This window comes from Aulostomus chinensis, chromosome 5 (assembly GCF_037954235.1).
Source record: "Aulostomus chinensis isolate RoL2024-O1b breed Wild chromosome 5, RoL_Achi_v1.0, whole genome shotgun sequence".
NCBI lineage: Eukaryota > Metazoa > Chordata > Actinopteri > Syngnathiformes > Aulostomidae > Aulostomus > Aulostomus chinensis.
Genome location: NC_141324.1, coordinates 8,054,655 through 8,075,657, shown reverse-complemented (window position 1 = coordinate 8,075,657; position 21,003 = coordinate 8,054,655). Strand labels below are relative to the sequence as shown.

The following is a 21,003-nucleotide window of genomic DNA, read 5'->3' as shown; positions in this document are numbered from 1 at the left end:
CACTTGCCCTGTTTTCTTCTTTCACTCCACACCCAACTGTCATCGCTGTTTGCGTCTTTCCTTTCTTTTACTTCACTCTTTCTTAACTTCTTCTCGTCCCTTTTTTTCATTTAACCTACCTTCACCTTCCTCCTTTCAAAACAAGTCTCTCACATCTCAATTTACTTACTTTTCAGGTTCTCCATTGATCCTCAGTCAGACCCAGAGGCTTTGTTCCGCATCACCCCAGACACTGGCCTCATCACCACAGCCTTGGAACTAGACCGGGAACGTGAGCACTGGCACAATATTACTGTCATCGCCACCCAGAGAGGTTAGAGGTCACTCTTTTTCATCAGTTAACACTGAGGAATGTTTAGAGCTTTGTAATTGGATATTTTTCTTTTTATGTAGAGTAGAAAGGACCAAAACATTTTGCAACTGCAGACACCTGCTCCCACTGCTGAACATTAAGGGGTTTGAAGGAGTGTAAACTCTGTATTATATGGTACCTAAAAAGCACAGTATCAGGATCCAGTTCACTAAGCAGCTTAACTCTGGAGCATCCGGCCATGAGGAAAGAGCTGTTTGGTGGCACAATAGTTTATTACAGCGTTCCGAAGGATCAATTGATCTGTGAGGTGTGAGTTGTCTGATGCTGCGATAGATCCATTCCCATTAGAGTTCAACTGGAAACCAAGAATTAAAGCAGCAAATCAAAGACAACCAATGCTTTACAAGCACTCTGTGATTACAAAGGAGAAAGGTGAACGCTGAAAAAGGCCCAACGCACTGAGACACCACAAGTTAGCGAATATCCACGTTCCAAATTCTCTCGCCTTCAGTCACAAGCCAGAAGAAACCGTTTACCTTCACAAGCGTCAAGGATGAATTGGCTAAAAAACTACATTTTACTACATTCACTGCATTTTTTCATTGCTACTTCACACAGCATAAACTACATCGTAAGAAACATAAAGCAAACACAAAATACATAGAACTCCAATACACTTGGACTTAAGAAAGAACACACAACTGTAGCACAGGGGCTTCAAGGCTGTGCTTGTGTGTGTGTGTGTGTGTGTGTGTGTGTGTGTGTGTGTGTGTGTGTGTGTGTGTGTGTGTGTGTGTGTGTGTGTGCATGCATGGTGAGTTTTGAGGTGAAAAACAAAGAAAAGAAAAAGCAAAGGGGAGAAAGACAATTCCTACAAGCATAAATGGAGAGAGGAGGAGATGTAAACATTTCACTTTAAACTGCATTTCTTAACATTACAAGATAAAAAAAACCTTCAGCACTGAATCTGCCTCATGAATCAATTCAACACATTAACTCTGTAAGACAAGTTTATTGATAAAGTACCATTAAGCCACACAGAAATCACAGTGCTTTAAAGGCGCATAGAATCACAGCACAATTAAAACATTAAAAATACATTAAAGGACAAAAGAAACTTAAAACAAAGGGAACACTGTAATTACATTTACAAAAACGATGAACGAGTAGAGATGCTGCCTAGTCACTGAGTGCCTCTGCCAGTGTCAGACTCCCTATGTGATGCAGACTTGAAGGGAATCATTTTCTTGTAAAGTTCTGCACAAGTTTTCCACAGCATTTTGATGTCACCTTGAAACACTGAGCTTTGACTTTTTGATATAAAATGTCAACGCTTCATCATTTACGCTATGAGATATCTGTGGGACATTTTATCACAATTATTAGCATGTGTATTGCAAAGCTAGTGAGAAACAAAACATTTATGGCCTTGACCTTTGACCTTTTACCACCAAAATTGAATCACTTCATTTAGCTCATCCTGGAGTCCCAATGGACGTTTGTGTCATCCATCCCTCCATTTTCTACCACTTATCCTGTTGAGGTTGGTGGGGGTGGAGCCTTTCCCAGCAGCCTTCCCCCTGGACAGGTCACCAGTCCATGTCAGGGCCAACACATAGAGACAGACAACCATTGGCTCTCCCAGTCACGCCTACGGTCAATTTAGAGTCTGGATTAACCTGGTCCCCTCTTGATGTCTTTGGACTGTGGAGGAAGCTGGAGTACCAGAGAGAACCCAGCAGGAACAGGGAGAACATGGAGACTCACCCAGAAAGACCCTGTGCTGCAGCCGGGGCTCGAATCTGGAACCCTCCTGCTGTGAGGCGACAGTGCTGACCACTGCACCACCGCCCCGTTGGTGACATATTTTAGAATTTCCTTTAAAACACTCCAGGGATCTTACATGAATGAGAATGGAACAGGCAACCTAGAAACACAATGCTTACTAGTAGAAGCAAAGCTGATGCTTAATGGTGAAGACGTTACCTCTCTGATTTATTGGTGCGCTAATGTTTGGAGGCCTTATTGGTTGGTGCAAGTTTTCCACGGTATTTTAAGTAAAAGCTGCTTCACTTAATTTGTTTCCTATTCTGTGAACGACTAAACCAGATGACCTGAGGGGTCTGAAGCTTCCTAACGTGCAAGTAATTCGGAGATGGATTTAGGCCCAAGACAATTTAAGGCTTTATTGAAACGTAAAAAGGATTTTAAAAGCTATCCTTTGACACACAGGAGGCCAGTGCAGTGATTTAAGAACTGCTGCTCCACTTTATTGGTGTTAGCGAGGACTCTAACAGCAGCATGGATGAGCCGTAGTGGTCTGATGGATCTGTGAAAACACTATTACAGTTGTCCAGCAAGCTGAAAACGAGCTCATTAAGTTTTTTGCTGTATCCTGCTTAGACAGGAATTCTTTCAGTCTTGCTATTTCTGAGAGTTTGGTGTGCTGATTTTATAGTAACCTTAACATGGCTTGAGTACATAATGAGTGCAGACTTTTAATCTTTTCATTTTTTAACAATGATATCTGTTATTCTGTATTTAGACGATCGTGGCTCTGCACCAGCGAGGGATGTGGGCTTGAGGTGTAATGCCTTCATCCATACGTCCAGTTCTCGTTAACGTGATTCTCAATGACACCTACAGGGATTTTCTTCAAATCAGCCACATCCATCCGCTGGGACTCAAGGACTGATTTGATGGTCAAATGTCAAGGTTACAGCCACCTCACATGAAGTCTGTCTCTCAGGAATACCTGGAGGACATCTCTTCAAACTTGGCCCACACATCTATAGAAAATAAATGTAGTAATGGTGGTCAAAGGTCAAGATAGTACAACCGCAATGCAATTTTTATAGTTTTCAGCAAAGTTTCATTGAGGATGAACTTTGGTTGCCTTTGTTGACTCACACAACAACTGTCAGTGCATTTTCATTTCAATGGATTTCATTTTTGTTTCGACCCCCAAACAACCCTTCACAATTGTTGTGGCAGATTAGAAAACAGTCTAATTTTTAGAAAGTTTTGAAATCAGAATGACAAGCAGTCTCTTTTGTCATTAAAACTGGTCGAGCTAAATTCCAATAATCTCTCTGACAGGTGACATGCCACGGATATCACGCTGTCTGGTGTAGAGGAGAGCGTATTGTCGACTGGTCAATATGGGCAGGGAAGAGAGTTTTGCTCTGGACAAAGTTTATGTGTACTCAAAGTCGACTCGAGGCTGCTTGTGGCAGCAGTGTTGGAGGTGTTGTGGAGGTAGCTCAGTGAGTAGCTGTCTAGAATAATGAACTCCATCTAATAAACAGACTGTCAGAGGCTGTGTTGACATTAAGTACAGTAGGAGCTCTGCCATGGCCGCAAGCAAACCAGCTCACCCTGTGGCTTTACAGCAAGAATTCATTTTCAGCTTTTCAACAACAGGAACTATCCATGACACCCAGCTTTCTGTTGGAGAACATAATGTTGCAGTATGTGTGTGTGTGTGTGTGTTGTGTGTGTGTGTGTGTGTGTGTGTGTGTGTTTGTGTTTAGTGAAGCCGAGTTGTGTTGCAGGATAGAAAAAGGAGGAGTGGGTGGAAAAGGTAGAGATGTGTGCTGGTGAGCCTGAATTGTGTCTAATTCCTACCCAAGAGCAGCCTGATGTGTCCTGGTGAACGTCCAGCTCAGACTTCATGCATTTCAAGTATGGCTGTGAGAACGTGTTCTAGTGTGCGTATCCAAAAGAACGGCACGTGGGAGATGCTCTGCCAATCCATTTAAACTACACCCCTGTGTAACTGCATGCAGTTTTCTACATGCTTCCTCCTCCACACACACACACACACACACACACACACACACACACACACACACACACACACACTTGGAGCTGTGCGATGCTCGGTTAAGAATGGAACAGTTTGATGTGGAAAAATTTGACTGCTATGGAAGCTTCAGACACTCTCAAGCTGAGAGACCATGAGCGGCAACACAAGCCAAATTAAACTGAAAGTATTAATATAATCAGCCAATTGTGTGCAAGCTAATGTGATCTGAGTGCTGTTGAAGTTTTTGGACAACGACTGAAATAATGTTGATCTTGCCCGTGAGTGCAATTGGATGGATTTAATGGAGCATACATTGCACCTCTGTGTGTGCATGTAGACACTGATGTTTGCTTCACTGGAGAATCGTTTTTGTGTAATTTTCCACTGTGCACTTACAAACTGACATCCTCTCTCTTCCAGACAACCCCAGCCAGGTGTCCAGGGTTCTGGTTGCAATAGAGACATTAGACCTGAATGACAACGCGCCAGAGCTGGACAGGCAGTACACAACAGCCATGTGCGACTCGTCCACCATCGGGCAGGTCAGTATGTTTAAATGCTCTTTGGTCTCTATGTCTCAAAAATTCAACATTAAAGTGTAAACTGCATATACGACTTCATTATCTTTCAGCTTAAACTTGATTTAATAATTGTGTATCAAACTGACATTGTAACCTCAGGCCAGGTACTTTAGTGTCACCACTTACTCAAAGATCTCATTGGACATGTACATACACACCACAGCATCTCCTCTCCTGGTCTGAGCTCCTGTCATGATACGCTTTTCGGTAAATTTAACAGTTGTTCAGCATTTATTAGCTCAAAGATCAGAGCAATTTGCTCTATGATGGCCACCACTGGCCACCAAACCAATGAATAAATTACAGCAACATAAAAATCCCTCTGCCAACCAGCGACACAGCCAGACCACTACAGAGGAGTGGAGTCTCTACCAAGTCATGCTGCCTCTTTGTCTGTTACCATAAGTACTTCACGCATTTTGGATTTTGCTCTCAGAAATGGGTGTTTTGAGCTATCAAAGAAGTTTTTCCCTCCTGCGCTACTTCTTTGGGACTCCAGAATGCAGAGAGATCCAGCCACGTAGATTTAGATTGACTCGAATAGCAATGGACAGCTAACAGCAGCTGGACTGGAGCCTTCGGGCTGACAAGGAGGAAGCATGTTGTTCTCTAAAGTGCTCCTCAGAGTGGCCAGGGGGTGCAGCCAGGACCAGAACCGCTTGGTAATGTGTAGGTGATAGGTAAATGCAGAATAGCCAGTCTTTGAGCACAACTAGGAATGACGTAATAGCTTTGTGCATTAGTTTGTAACTGTAGTGTCTGTTAGCTTCAAAGCTTCATCCATTCAAAGAGAAAAGACAGAGGACATAAAGCTATGCTTATTCATATTGAAGAGTATAGACGGTAGACTGGTACAAAGCTGTATCTGGTTCAATCTAGCAGTGTGGTGTTCAGCGTGGGGGCAGGTGAAGCCTCGATGGCCTGTTATCAGAGTGCAGCAGCTATTCACATTGTAATTAAACTGGAGCTTCCTCTCTGCCCGTCTCCCTCCTTCCCACCATCCCCTGTGCTTTATTTGTGTTCTTGCCTATTTTTCTGCAACATGGTGCTCCCACTTTAGCCTTCCACAGCTGTTGGAATCATCTCTGCGCTCCTCCATGTCTCGCTGGAAACCATTGTTTGCTCCCCTTTTCACCTCCTTTCATCTGAAGTATTCCACCCTGGCTTTGTCGCACTAATTTGGCATCTTGGCCCATCTGTTGTTTAGTCTAGTGTTTTTATTGCCCTGCATGGGTCGCCATTGAATGTCTGCTTCTAACACAACATTATTCATTTTTTCTCTTTTCTTGTGATGCTCATGTTACTGAGCAGGAGACAGCTCAAGAAAGAAACATTATGATATCCTCAGCTGCGTTTGGGAGTGTGCGCACGCATCAGTGTGACAAGTCATTAGCTGTCCCGCGTTTGAATATTCACACACAGCAACATAACAAATCTTTTCAAGGCTTGGAGACACTGGCTCAGAAAGCATGTGACACTTCCTCATCCCAGTCCCCTCCTCACCACTGCTCCATCAAATCTCTGGAAAGATATACTGCATAATGATAACTGCAGTTTTTCATTAAAAAGAAATTACCCATCAGCTTAGGCTCTAAGAAATCTTTTTTAGATTAATTTCGTTACGATTGCCACTGTAGACTTATGCAGATCTCTTACTAAATTGAAAGCGTATTTGTGCGAGGCGATTCACGTCACACACATTTTTTCGGCTGTGGCTATCACACACATTTCGCTCGTCTCTCTGTACTAATTGTTTGGCTTGTTTTGATTCCTGCTGACGCCGGCTAATGGCTCGTTGCTTGCTAAAAGCACTCTCTGTGTGATTCTCCCATTACTCTTTTTTTCCTCAATACTTCCCTCTCTGCACACACACACACACACACACACACACACACACACACACACACACACAATCACTTCTCTCTCTATCTCTGTGTTTCAGGTGGTGCAGGTGTTGCGGGCAATTGATAGAGATGAGGGAGGGAATGACAGCACTGTGTATTTCAGCATCCCTCCGGAGTCCAGCGCTGCCCTCAACTTCACCGTCAGGGACAGCGGTGGTAGGCACTCAATCTCTCCCTTTCTCTGTATTTTTCTTCATTCTTTTTCTTGTCTCCCCTCTACAGAAACACGCTGTTGTCTCTACATTTTTAAGGCTCTTAATCCCTCATTTTCTTTATGCCTTCCACCGTTGCCTCTTCTGCTATTCTCTTTCTTTTATTCTCTTTTCGAATGCTGCCATTTTTTCTTTTTGCCACATCCCACTCTTCCTCCTCCTCCTCCTCCTCCTCCTCCCTTTTTCTGTCTCTGCATCTCTTCTCTACTATCCATCTCTGCAACTCTGGTGGCCCATTTGTTTTGCTTTGTTATTCTCCTCTCTGCTGTTCAACACTCTTGTTTGCCTTCCCATTTCCTCTACATCCATCTTCTGCTCCCTGATACTACATGTACGTACTCTTTGTACTGCAAAGCTTTCGAAGTAATCATTGTTGTTTCATTCAGGTCACTTCAAATAAACTGAATTACTAACTTCTAATATATTCGGTCCGCACCTCTGTCTATGAATCTATTAAAATGATGCTTCACCTAAAAAGTGTACTTCGCCCTCTCAGTACTCGCAAGTTGTTTTTGTTTTTTTTCCACATTCTGGTGTCTTTGGGACTCTAGAGGGCAGTGAGAGCCAGCCAGGAATATTAAGCTTCAAGCTAATGGTGCCAATGCTACCTAGGCTGGAGCCTATCCCAGTTGCCTCAGGCGAGAGGCATCGTTCACCCTGGACAGGTCGCCAGTCCATCGCAGGGCCAACACATAGAGACAGACAACCCTTCACACTCACACCCATGCCTACGGTCCCTTTAGAGCAGGGGTCAAACTGATCCAGTAAAGGGCCGTGTGGCGGCAGGTTTTCATTCCAACCAAGCAAAAGCAACACCTACTGGATCAGTTTGACACCCCTGGTTTAGAGTATCCAATTAGCCTAGTCTCCATTTGCATGTCTTTGGACTGTGGAGGAAGCTGGAGTACCAGAGAGAACCCACGCAGGCACAGGGAGAACATGGAGACTCCACACAGAAAGACCCCGTGTTCCAGCCGGGGCTCCACCCACAACCTTCTTGCTGTGAGGCGACAGTGAGGACCACTGCTCCACCGTGCCGCCCTAAAGACTGCCTTACTGTGAGGTGTTGTTAGCAAAAAGTGTAGCCTTATAGTGTTAGGGGTCCTGCATGGTTTGATAGTTTATTGGTTTTCATGTGCACACTTGACTTGCCCCCCTGTGGGGTCCCGACCCCCAGGATGAGAACCACCATTAGAGACATATATAAGCATGATGACAATGGTATGGCTTATTTGTAACCTGGAGCATCTCTTCAAAATCCATTTCAGGACGGACACTGTGCACACTTATGGCTCTATTGTTAAGCTGCTCCATATTTTCAATCTGTTTTCACATTTCTCGTACAGAAAAAAAAAATAAATCAGTGGGCCGCAGATATAGTTTTCAATTATGCATCACTTTTTCTTCAGTTTTCTTGTAAACACACAGTGAAAACACACTGTGCAAGCGTGAGGCTCCACAAACAGGCTGAATAAAACAAAATATCTTCAAAGTCAATATTTTGACAATCGCATAGTTCACATCAGCTAGCTTTATTATTCTTTTCTTGCCTTTTTCTTCCCCTTTGCTTTATTATATTGATGTATTTCTGCCACCAACCATTGGCTCATGAAATAGTGTGACACTGCAACTTCCATGGACGACACATTTACATTGAGCCAGCAGAGGCTGAAGAGCCTGCTCATTTTTGTCTGGTCTGTGTTTGCACATTCTTGGTCTCATTCCTTCACTTAGAGGGAGCAACTCATTGTTTCATTTAGCGTTAGCACTTCTCCCTCTGCTTGTTCAATTTATTGTCATGTCAACATGCTCTTGCACTGTGCACAGTATTGTGTTTAATTGCTTGAATTGTCCTGTAAAAAAGAGGGCAAAATTTAATGGCAGCAGCAATAATTTATTTATATGTACTGCATATTTGTTTTATTTTATTTTTGATTTTTTTCTGATTTCATATGTTTTTTTCTTTTTAATACATTATATTATCCTTTCTTCTTCTCCCTGTAAATGCTGCTGTAATGACATCAATTTCCCCAGTGTGGGATACATAAAGTATTCTTATTCTTATCTTTATAATTGCAATTGAACTGATACGGCAATTCATATCCTAACTTCTTCTCAGCCCCAAGTACTGACACTATACTGCAATCGATTTACGTACATGTACTTCCTTTGTGAGTTACTTTTGAGAAGACAGCTAATGTCTTGTGATGTAGTGATGAAAGACTCTTTAGCGCGGATGACCGTGATGTCAGAGTTTATATTACTTTTGTATGTTTTTTCTTTCTAGCTTGTTTCATGGAAGTCTGACGAGCCACTTGACTGTCAGTAGACAGTTTAATTGAATGTGGCAGCTGGTCATACTGCTAGCTCTTCAAAGTTTTGAACCAGAGATGTTTGTAGTTGGATGTTGGATGTGGATTACTGAGCATATGGCGGGATAAAGAAGACATGGATAATACCAGATGATGCATTTGAGAGTTTTAAACATGTTTTTGGACAGTTTTGCTGCTGTTAGTAGTCAACCGCTGTTAGCTTCATGCTCAATATACGTGGCTGGTAAAGCAAGAGGGAAGAACAGCTTGAGTTCAAGTTACCCATATATGAGTATTTGAAAGCAAAATATAATTTTTGGGTGAAGTGTTGCTGCAAGCGCTGGGATGGAATATCATTAATATTCATTTCAAAATTCACTCTTGAGCTCTGTTTTGGTCTCTACCTTCTCCTGGGAAAATATTTTAGCTCTCTTTCTGCTGAATGTTCCACCTGCTAGACACTAACTTTGACAAAAGAGTGATGCAGGGAAGTTATTGTGTGGAATGGATTTATCTGAGCTCTGACAAACAGCCTCCACTGCCTTTAGGAAGAAAGTGAGAGCAGTAAACTGAATCAAGCTGCGAGCAGCTGCTTTGCTGTTTGATAACCAAAAGATTTCCACTTTTTATAATCTTTTATTTATCTTCCTATCTTTGTCTGATATTGTTGTTCCAGTCAACTGCATGGTGTGTACCTCCAGCCGTCAGCAGCTCAGGAGCTGAGTGCTCTTTGGCGCTCATCGGCACCACACTGGTGACCGGCCTATTAATTGTTGCTAAACTTGGCAAAACTGTGAGAAGGGAAGCTATTCTAGTTGGACTGTTGAACAGGAGGATAAACTCACTGACACGTGTAATCAAAGGCCTCTTTGAAGTGTCATCCAGCAGCAGAACAGAGAAATAGCAGAACACTAACTGTTCTCATAAGGACAGCTTGTCTTACAAAGGAATGCTACAATTTAGCTTTATTCAAAAAAAGAGGGAATTATTTGCTCTGATTGTGATTTAGATTGTTTTGATAAATGAATTGAGTTTATTTGACTTTGCAGTGCCTTTCATGCTGACAAATTATTCGTCACACTGTTTCTATGAAGCCTCTGTGTGTGGCCTGGCACGTTTAAGGGTGGATTCACACCACTGTGACCGCTGACAGCACCAGGGATTGTGCATCACTCGCACCCGTTCTCTGCCCCCTCTGAACGTCCTTTTCAGGAAGATCTTGTGCTAATGATGTTACCATGCAAACACACCCAGAACATTTGGAAGCTGAATGCAGTTCGCCCTTGTTTCTTGTGTGACTGCGGTTATCCATATGGCAAAGTATATTGAGTTTATGCGCACCAAGAACACATAGCAGCTGAGAGGATAAAAAAATGAACAACCTGAAGACGGACTGATGAGGTGCAGAGACATTCCTCTAACCTTCAAGCAGGCTTTAAATGTCCCTGTGTCTGAGTGCCGTTGGTGTTTTCAAGTGTAGACAGAAGAAGATCAGACGAGGAAGACGGCGTGGTTGAAGTGGACAGAAAAATACCACAATACAGTGATATGCCCCCGCAGTGTGTAATTATCACTGTGGCCTTTTACTAGTGGAACCTTTTCAGATCATCCTTGAGGCCCAGTGGACTTTTGTACTGGACTTTTGAAGACGTGTCCTATGATATTGGGTTCATGTGAGGTAACAGTGAACTTTGATCACCAAAACGTTCACAGTTCATCTTTCGGTTGAGTCCCAGTGGACATTTGAGTGGAACAATTTGAAGAAATTCCCTCTATGTGTTCTTGAGATAATGACCCTGAAACCGAAAGGCCTTGGGCCTGTGGCTATCATATAATGGAGGACACCGGCCGGTGTGTTTCATGGGATTTGGATTCTTGTTGTTATGGACCTTTTTTTTGTGTAACGTCGCTTGTCTACAAAGTATTTAAATGTGCTATGAGATCAGATGATGCCCAGTCTTTCCTCTCCTATGGAGTCAGTGGTCACCCAACATCTTCCCCCCACATTGGTGAAGACACTAATATATCCACTCTGATGGCATGGAGCTATTAGCACTTGTTTTTGTGACTTGGAATCTTTCCAGTGATGCTCATCTACATGGAAAGTAGCTATGACTGTATGCATATTACCTCATTTGAATACTTACAAATAGCATCGGAGCACTGGGAGGGTACATAATTGACTGTGCAGTCAGAACTGCATTTCACCTTTACTGTTGCTGTGTGACGATATGGGTCTTTTTAGTCTTACTTTCACACATGTAGTGGGAACAAAGGCAGCACAATCCTTATCCGTAAATTCAAGCTTGAACAATGAAAACTCTCAGCTCTTCTTGCCTCCACAAGACAAAATCTGATAAGTGTCCTTAGGTATTGCTGCCCTCTGTCCTATGTTGGCATCCCTTTTTTGATATATTTTATTTATTTTATTTACAGTGTTTTCTGAAAACTACCATCTGCAACTAATCAAAGAATCGGTGCAGAGCCATGTTGTAAAAGTTGTATAAAAATATTTAAAGTAGTGCTGCATAGAGGAGGTTCCTATCTGCCACAGTTGAGACACTTTATAGTAGATTCATCTTATTAGATCTAATTATTGTCAGCGTTACTCTGTAACTTCAGAGGTTCTTCTGCCTCACTCTTTGCAGCACAATGTTTCCAAATTTAAACTCATACAGTCACTGACAGGAAAAACAGAGAATTTTGAGCATCATGTCTTTGTCTCTATTTGGTCTCTCCACAGGTCCCACAGCCAGCCTGGTGTTGCTGTCCCAGCTCCAGCCCCTGTCGCGTTCCTCCTCCTCCACCCTGACGCTCTATGTGCCGTTGGTCCTCAGAGATGGGACATCTGGCCTCACCAGCACTGGAACAGTCACCGTGTCTGTCTGTCCCTGTCTGAGGGGAGGGGCACAGGCCGGGGAGAAGGAGAAGGAAAAACAGGCTGAGGGCGAGTGGGACTGGGAAAGAGAGGCGGTGTGTCTCCCTCAGCAGTCCACACTGCCGTCCCCTGGTCTCAGCACTGCTGCCCTGCTGGCCATCCTGGCTTGTGTTGCTACTCTACTGGGTGAGTATTTAGAGTCATGAAATTGTTGGGGGAAAAAGGGTTACATTTTCAGAAAAATAATTAGATGGTTTTCGTTCCTTGAAGGACGCTCGCCTTTATAATTAAATGCATCAGGTTTTTATTACAGCACTTAGTTTTATTTATTCAATGAAGTCCATATCATTAAGATTTACTACCCGTAAAGGAGTTTAATGCTAATCTACACATAAAAGATGAGTCAATAGTGTTTAGAGCTGTTTACCCCTCACTACCTCCCTGGATGCTTAATCTGCATATGAAAATAATGAAAGCAGCAGCGTAAATATTTTTCTTAGTCACAGCTGCTCAACAGTGGGTTTACATTTCCTACCAATTCTGGTCCAGTTATCTCCTGTGGCAAGGTCAGTGCTAATCACTGCTAAAATAACAACTCTGAGTGATTATTTAGCCTCTCTAGTTTTTTGATATGCGCATAATAAAATGTCAGTGACACCTTCGCAGAAACTGTCAAATACTCAATTGGATAATGTGTAGGAGCTGTGGAGGCTTTGACACGTGGCCAGTGTCATTGTCATTTCTATTCAGACCGTTGAGTCACTACTTGTGCCTTGTTGATAGGCGCATTATCATTCTGGATGAGACCGGTTCAATCACCAACGAAAGAAACGCAATATGGCGTGAAGGTGATCATGCAGATTGGATTTGGAGTTTAGAATTTAGTTTCCCTAAGTGACAAGGACATAAACTAAACCAGGAAATACACACTCACACACACACACACACACACTCACACACACACACACACACACACACACACACACACACACACACACACACACACAACTTGAGAACGTTCACCTTGATTTATTAGCTTGAGAAAAGGGCTAGAGTCGTGCTCTGGGACAACTGATTTCTGCTTCTACTGTGCCCTCAACGAAATGCTAAATGTTCATCCACCTCTGACAATAGTTAATCAGATACCATCTGCCTATTAAAAAGGGTTTGGCATATGGCTATTGTGCCATTTGGTAGCAACTCATGCTGTACGGATAGAGAAAGACATACACCATGGCATGAAGGTGACCCCTCAAACTGTGATGGAAGATTAGAGTTGTCCCACTCCTTCCAGTCATCATTGAATTAGCTCCTTGAAAATCTAATAATGCATCCACCAATCATATTACAGCAGTAGATTTACTTACAGCAGCAGCTTAATCACCTATGGTACATCCAGATAGAGCAGGGTTGCCAACTTTGGGTTTGATAATGCTCCAGTCCACCCCCTCTGACAATCCAGGGGGCAATGCGAGGTCGGTCAGAACCAATTGACTATTAAAATGATCCATTGATCAGAGGGGTTTAAAGTGTTGATTGATCCAAAAGCTGTACTTTGCCTTTTGAGTGCTCAAAGCTACCGTCCTTGAACTGATGAACATGTCAGTATTACTTCTTGGTGACTCCAGAATGCAGAACTTTATGTCTGGTTCGGTGGACCAGAGGGAAGGAGTTCAACCGAATGTGCCAGTTGGTCGCATTCATTCACCATTGTGCCTCACCAAAACAGAAATGGCCCATTTTCTTTGTTTTTGGCTCAGATGGAGTGTCTGTGGATTACTGAGCACACAGTTGGATGAAGAAGACTTAGATTATGCTGGACAGTGTGCTGGAGACATTCTAAATGGACAGTTTCGCACAGTTTTGCTGTCGTTAGCCGTCAGTCACTATAAACTTAAAGCTAAAAATATGTGGCTGGCACTTTTTGACTGCTTGAGTCACCAAGAAGTTAAGCCCAACACACCTATAGAAACTATGAGTACTGGGAAAGCTAATTACGTCTGGGTAAAGTAACTAGCTTTGCTGGTGTCTAGCATTAGCCCTGTCGGAGACTAAAATACAACCCTTTCTCCATGATTCTGTTGTTCAAGATTGACTCCATCAACATCCATCCATTGTCTTCCACTTGTTCCTATTAAGGGTTGCGGGGGGGCTGGAGCCTATCCCAGCGACCACAGGCGATAGGCAGGGTTCACCCTGGACAGGTCGCCAGTCCATTGCAGGGTCAACACATAGAGACAGACAACCATTCACACTCACATTCATACCTACGGTCAATTTAGAGAATCAATCAGCCTCGTCCCTAAATTGATGTCTTTGGACTGTGGAGGAAGCTGTAGTACCAGAGAGAACCCACACAGGAACAGGGAGAACATGGAGACTCACACAGAAAGATCCCATGCCCGAGCCGGGACTCAAACCCAGAACCTTCTTGCTGTGAGGCGACAGTGCTGACCACTGCACCACCGTGCTGCCTGACTCCATCAACAGTTGTTGTAACATCAGCATGATGACACGCCTTATTTATCACTACAATGATTCATCCGCATTCCATGACAACGTTGCAGCGTAAATGCCAGAGCAACAGCAGTAACCGGCTGAAATGTTGACGGAAACTGAACCTGTTTGTTGATGATTTTGAGTTATTTGGTGGTCTCACTTTTGATGAATGGTTAGAAGAGGATGAGAGAGAAAAGAAATAAAACAGGAGAAATTTGTGGCAATATCAGATGAAGAGCTCAATCAAATAGAAATGTCAAGGAATCAACATCTTGGGCTGTAAGGTGTGAAAATCATTTACATACCACACAGACGTCCCGTATGATCTCCCTTTAACGGTCCAACTCACGTTCACCACTCCCATGTCTGCACCAAGACAGAAAGTGGACCACAATGAAAATGTTATGAGATCTATTTTCAGTTGCGTCTTTTGGATGAGAAATCCTCTCTCTTAGTCGGTAGTTACTGGGTTGGATTTCTTGCTGTAGTGGTAAATTATTCACATTAAACAAATCAATTTTAGAACTAATTGCATAAAACATGAATAGACTGTATTTGGGTTATACCTTTATCTTTTGTTGGTAAATGTTATAGAATCACAATATTACACTCCAGGGGAGCTTTCATGTCATTTGAGCATGACTGCACTAGGATCAGGACCGAGGCACTTAGCCAATATTAAATATTGCTTCAATCACATTTGGTTGCTCACGGTTTGGAGGGAATAATCTGTTATTTGTGTCAAAGCATCAAGTGGAGTCAAGAGTTCAATGGATTCAGTAGAGTTGATAGTTTTCTAAAGCCTCTCCCCCTTGTGATTATCAGATAGCTTGGCAACTGTAACTTGGAATAGCAAATCTTTATATTATCCTTGACACAAGAGCAAACGTGCATAAAGGAATGGATTGAATATAAATTACACTGTAAATGTGAACCGGAACAGCCATTGTTAAACTGTGGTACATGGCTGTAAACTGTGACTCAAAGTTCAACAGGTATGTCCCAATCATCTGTTAATAACTAGAAGCATGAATCCTCGTCAGAGCCTGTCACCGGGTAGATGTCAGAGCTAGCTTAAACAGCTACAGTAGCTTGGTTATTTGCCCATAACCCTGAGTCACATCGAGCTCTCTGCTGTGGGAATACGGAATAAGAGTCATGGAATCATGGGAGAATAAAATGTCCATTTGCCTGGCTGGAGCTCAAAGTCAATTACAGAGTGGGGGCATGCAGCCTGCTGATATGATATAGCAGCCCTCTAACCCAAGGCCTCCTCTGTATTCGTTTTGTCTCACCTCTTTGTCTGCCTGAATTTCTTTCCCTTTTCTCTCTCTCACCCCCACTCTGCCCTTCTCTTCCTCCTTCCCTTTATTTCCCCTGTGACTTCTGGTCCCTTCCCCCTTGTTCATCACTCTTTTTTTCAATTTCTTTTCTTCAATATCCTTTATATTTGCTGCCATCCCTCCACAGCCGTGACTGCCCTCTCATTGTCACTGCGCCGTCAGAAGCGCGATTCCCTGTCTCCGCTGGAGGATGACGACGTACGTGAGAACATTATAACCTATGATGACGAGGGCGGCGGCGAGGCTGACACGGCTGCCTTCGACATCGCCGCGCTCCAGAGTGCCCCGCACAGCTCTCGGTCACGGGGCTACCGCACGCTAGACAGCAGGAACATGTAAGTAGGCAGTAGAGTGATATTTACTGTTTACTGCATCCACCCTCATGGGTGCTACTCTCTAACAGGAGGACAGAGAGGAGACAAATGTACCCCTCCAGTAGAGTAGGGACTTTAATCTCTGTCCATCACGTAATTGATCCACTTAAGAACCATATCGAGCCACAAGTCCCAGGTCATAATCAGTCACTAATCAAAATGTTGAGCCAGGTGGCTATCAAGCTTCCCGGTCCTGGGAGAACACTCCGTTGTGCTCATTTTGTTAAAGCTCTTTTTTTTTTTGCTGTTACACCAATGAGTTGTTTGCTCCCACTTTGATGTTTCTTTTAAACATTGTTATTGCCTTTGGTCTATTAATAAGCTCCTATGAATTTGTGCAAACCATATGGAGAGGCCACAAACAAGTACAAAGGCTGCCATTAGTTTATCGAAAATTGCTTCTTCCCATTTCAGGAGGTGGACACAAGAACATGAAAAACCCAAGACTTAAATCTATTGCAATCCAAAGCAATTCCCTGCAATAAATTCTACTTTTAAAAAGCTCTTAACCTTTGAAGCTTATGTTCTATAGCATTGCTTGTATCTTTAATTTGGGTTGATTTGCAGTTTGTAAGGATAAGTAGGGGTTGTAAAGTTGGAAAGACTGGAAATGCTTTTGGTTTTCACTCCTAAAGTGATATTTCTGTTAGATTGAAGTGGGGTTGCATAAGTTAGTCATCCATAGCCAAGGTATTGTGGATCAGCGTGACCCCCTCCAGGGAGCTGGCAGCAGCCGCAGCTCTTGTGCTCAAAAACAATAGTAGTTGGACTACTGAGGGCGGAGTCCTAACCAGGCCATCCACTCTCCACCAAATAAACTCCCCAGAAAATCAATATGTGTTTACATGAATGCTATATTTGTAAAAATTTCCGCAGCTTTGCTTTGCTGTCAGAAAGCCCTTTAATATAGGCTCTAGAGTTTGGAAGGCTAAAGAAAAATTGTTAAAATGTCAAAAATATAGTGTAGATGTAAAAGGCTATTGATTTTTATGATGGAGGTTTATTTGGTTGAAAAAATACACCCTGCTTAATACCCCATTCTCAGCAGTGCAATGCTGAGCATCAGAGCTACTTGCTGCTTGCTGCTCTCTGTGGGAAAGTTTTACTGACCCACATCTACTGAAGGTAAAACGACTGTGAATGGCTACCTCATACAACCCCATTGCAATAAAACAGAAATATCCCTTGAAGTCTTAACCACCCCCTCTGCCACTGTCGGGTTGTATTTTTACTCTTTGAAAGGGAATTTTCAAATGAAATTTCAATAAATTTTCAGCCAGCCAAACTTGTTTTAGCGCCAATTTCTTAATAAAGCTGGAGTTCAAAGCTTTTCTTTACCTTCTATATAGGCTTAAAAAGACGTTAATGTGGTTAACCTTTACTACAGTTAGTAGGCGTACACTGTGAATTTAAATAAGGATGTCACTGGTCTTACAGACGCTACACGCAACGGGCCCATGACAAAGGTCGCACCTATAGCTGGGCTCAGAATCCGGGTATGGATCACAACTACTCCGGGCCAGGAGGACCCCTCTATGGTCGCCTCTGCTACAGCAGCCACACATTACCTGTTCTCCGCCGCACACCAGGTGGATCATTTGAACCAGGCCTTGCAGAACTGGGATACCGCTTTCCTGGAGGTCAGCCAGACCACTCCCTGGTCATCCAAAACCAGGGGGCCATGGTTGGCCCAATGGAGTCTGGGGCTGTGTACATAGCTCCCACAGACCTCAGTGCAGGAAGTCGTGCAGGCAGCCGTGATGGGACAGCACACCCCAGTGGTGTGAGTACATCAGATGGAGGAACGCCACGGACCAGTGACAGTCAGGAGAGAAGAGGAGGGACAGGAACCTCCAGCAACTGTACAGAGGAGAGCAGTGAGGAAAAAGTGAACCACAGTCAAGACATGGACTGGGTAAGCTTCAACAGTGACTCTGCTTTCAGACCAAACACACTACTTTAACAGTGCAAACAATTTGGAGAATGTAGCTGCACTGTCATGAGCATTTAGGTAAGCTGTAGCAGAACCTACCATCTAAATACTCTCCAAGGTTTCCTGATTCAGCTCAGTTTTGGCTGTCAACTAAATTTAAACCTACACTAATTCTGACATTGATAGAAGACAGTTGTGATGTCAGTAAACTTGCTTTAGAGAAAAAATGAGTTAAAGAACAGGTGGACAGATGCATTGTAAATGGAGGCATGGATAATTGGATGGATGGATGCATGAATGGATGGATGGAGGAATGAATGGGTGGGTGGATGGATGGATGGACACTTGGATGGATGGATGCATGAATGTATGGATGGATGGATGGATGGATGGATGGATGAATGAATGGATGGATGGATGGATGCATGAATGGATGGATGCATGAATGGGTGGGTGGATGGATGGATGGATGCATGGATAGATGATGATGGATGGATGCATGAATGTATGTATGTATGTATGGATGGATGGATTAATGGATGGATGGATGCATGCATGCATGAATGGATGGGTGGATGGATGCATGATAGATGATTGCTAAATGGATGGATGGATGGATGGATGCATGAATGATGGATGGATGGATGAATGATGGATGGATGGATGCATGGATAGATGATGATAGATGGATGGATGGATGCATGGATAGATGGATGGATGGATGGATGGATGGATGCATGGATAGATGATGATAGATGGATGGATGGATGCATGGATAGATGGATGGATGGAAGATGGATGGATGCATGAATGGATGGATGCACGGATAGATGAATGGATGGATGGATGCATGAATGATGGATGGATGGATGGATGCATGGATAGATGGCTGGATGGATGCATGGATAGATGCATGGATGGATGGAAGATGGATGGATGCATGAATGGATGGATGGATGGATGCATGGATAGATGATGGCGAGATGAATGAATGGATGGATGCATGGATAGATGGATGGATGGATGGATGGAAGATGGATGGATGCATGAATGGATGGATGGATGGATGCATGGATAGATGGATGGATGGATGGATGGATGGAAGATGGATGGATGCATGAATGGATGGATGGATGGATGCATGGATAGATGAATGGATGGATGGCTAAAATGCTACATTGAATGATGGATCTCAGCTCTATAAATGAGTCGATTCATAAGTGGCAGCGCTGAAGACATGAAACATTCATGTGTTATGAACAACTCAATCATTCAGACGGCTCCATAAGATAGTAATTAAGCACATATAAAATACCAATTTGTGTGTCATTGAGCTTTGTGTTCCACTTAATATAGAACAAGTGTTCCATCAGTGACTGCAGCAGTGGTGTATCGTTAGTCTGTCAGATAGCACAGAGGTGCAGGACAATGCTGATGATGATGACTCAGATATAACGCCACATTTGCTATATGTCCTGCTGTTCATTATCCTTTCTGTGTTTTGTTTTATTTATTAGGCCATAGCAAGTCTCTAGCCCTTCCTTTATTTAATTTTCAAATATTTTATCTCTCAAATCACTTCCCGCTCCATTTCCCACTCACAGTCCAGTGTTAGCTCATTCTAGTGCTCAATTAATATCTATGCTCTCTCCCAACTCTGCTTCCACCCCCAATATCTGCTTCTCCTTCATTTTAATCATCTATTATCTTCTCCATCATCTGCTTTTCCTCCATCGGGCCACGATGTCATCACCCTTCTTCATCTTTCTGACTTTATTATGTGTATCTCATTAAATTACCCATCCTGCTTTGGCAAATTTGTTCTCATCTCATTTTCTTGACTGTGGCTAAACCTCACAGTACCACACCCTCCCCCAACCCCGAACTGAAACCACTCGTGCTCACCTACGTTCCCTCCAGGTGCAGTCGGAGAATTTACCCAGGGAGCATAACCTTGTCCTGACACGATCTGGCTCCATGATTGGACAGGGTCAGGCTGTGGGAGGCTGGGTGTGTGACTCAGCTACCCTCCCCTTGGCGGGACGCAGGGCCTCCCATGCTGGCTCGTCTCCTAAAGGCTCTGGCCCAGCTGAGTCTGACTCCAGTGGAGGAGGCGGAGGTGCAAATGGAAGTGGTACTACTTCCACTGATGGACAACAGCAACCTACCAGTGGACGCAACTATGCCACTGTGCTACAGGGGGAGGTGTCGGGACAGAGGGACCACCCTGGCAGCCTGGGCAGAGGAGGACTGGAAATGGGAAGCAACTTTGTGGTGGCGAGGCCAGACAGGGAGGGTGGGGGCATATCTCTGACCGGGACTCCATCTGTCTACCCTGAAGCTGGCTTTATAGGTGACTGGCGTGATCGGGTGGGTTTAGGGGGATATGTATTGGGAAGAATGGATATGACCCCTCAGCTTTTGCCCTTCCCTGGTCAGCCACGAGGAGCGTATGGTGGTGTTATGGGCTTTGGGCCTGGCTGGATTCCAGGAATGGAGGCTGCCAGAGGGGCACCTGGGGCTGGAGGTCCCTCCTTGGCTCTGAGAGTGGGTGAATTCCTGCGACTACGTCTTGCCCAGGTCACCTTTGACCCATCACAACCACCGTATGACTCGGTGCAGGTGTACGGGCTAGAGGGAACAGGGTCCAGGGCTGGATCCCTAAGCTCGCTCGAGAGTGAAGGAGAGAAGGATTCAGAGAAGGAGGACTGGGGGGCGGGGTTGGAGGACTGGGGGCCCCAGTTCCAAAAATTAGCCCAACTCTTCAAAGACAGGGAGAAGGAGAGGGAAGAAAAGGAACAAGTTGAAGACAGTGCCAAAAAGGAAAGAGAGGAACCAGATAAAAA

The 21,003-nt window shown here is 43.8% G+C and overlaps 1 protein-coding gene across 1 annotated transcript in view; it reads left to right on the top strand.

Moving 5' to 3' along the window:
• Positions 1-21,003, top strand: part of cdh24b (cadherin 24, type 2b) — a 188,260-nt gene that overhangs the window by 164,055 nt on the left and 3,202 nt on the right. Inside the window, 7 exon segments of the mRNA XM_086202863.1 lie at positions 177-313; positions 4,542-4,663; positions 6,645-6,762; positions 11,874-12,194; positions 15,978-16,185; positions 17,662-18,139; positions 20,018-21,003. Of these exon segments, the coding sequence (XP_086058989.1) occupies positions 177-313; positions 4,542-4,663; positions 6,645-6,762; positions 11,874-12,194; positions 15,978-16,185; positions 17,662-18,139; positions 20,018-21,003 (2,370 nt within the window).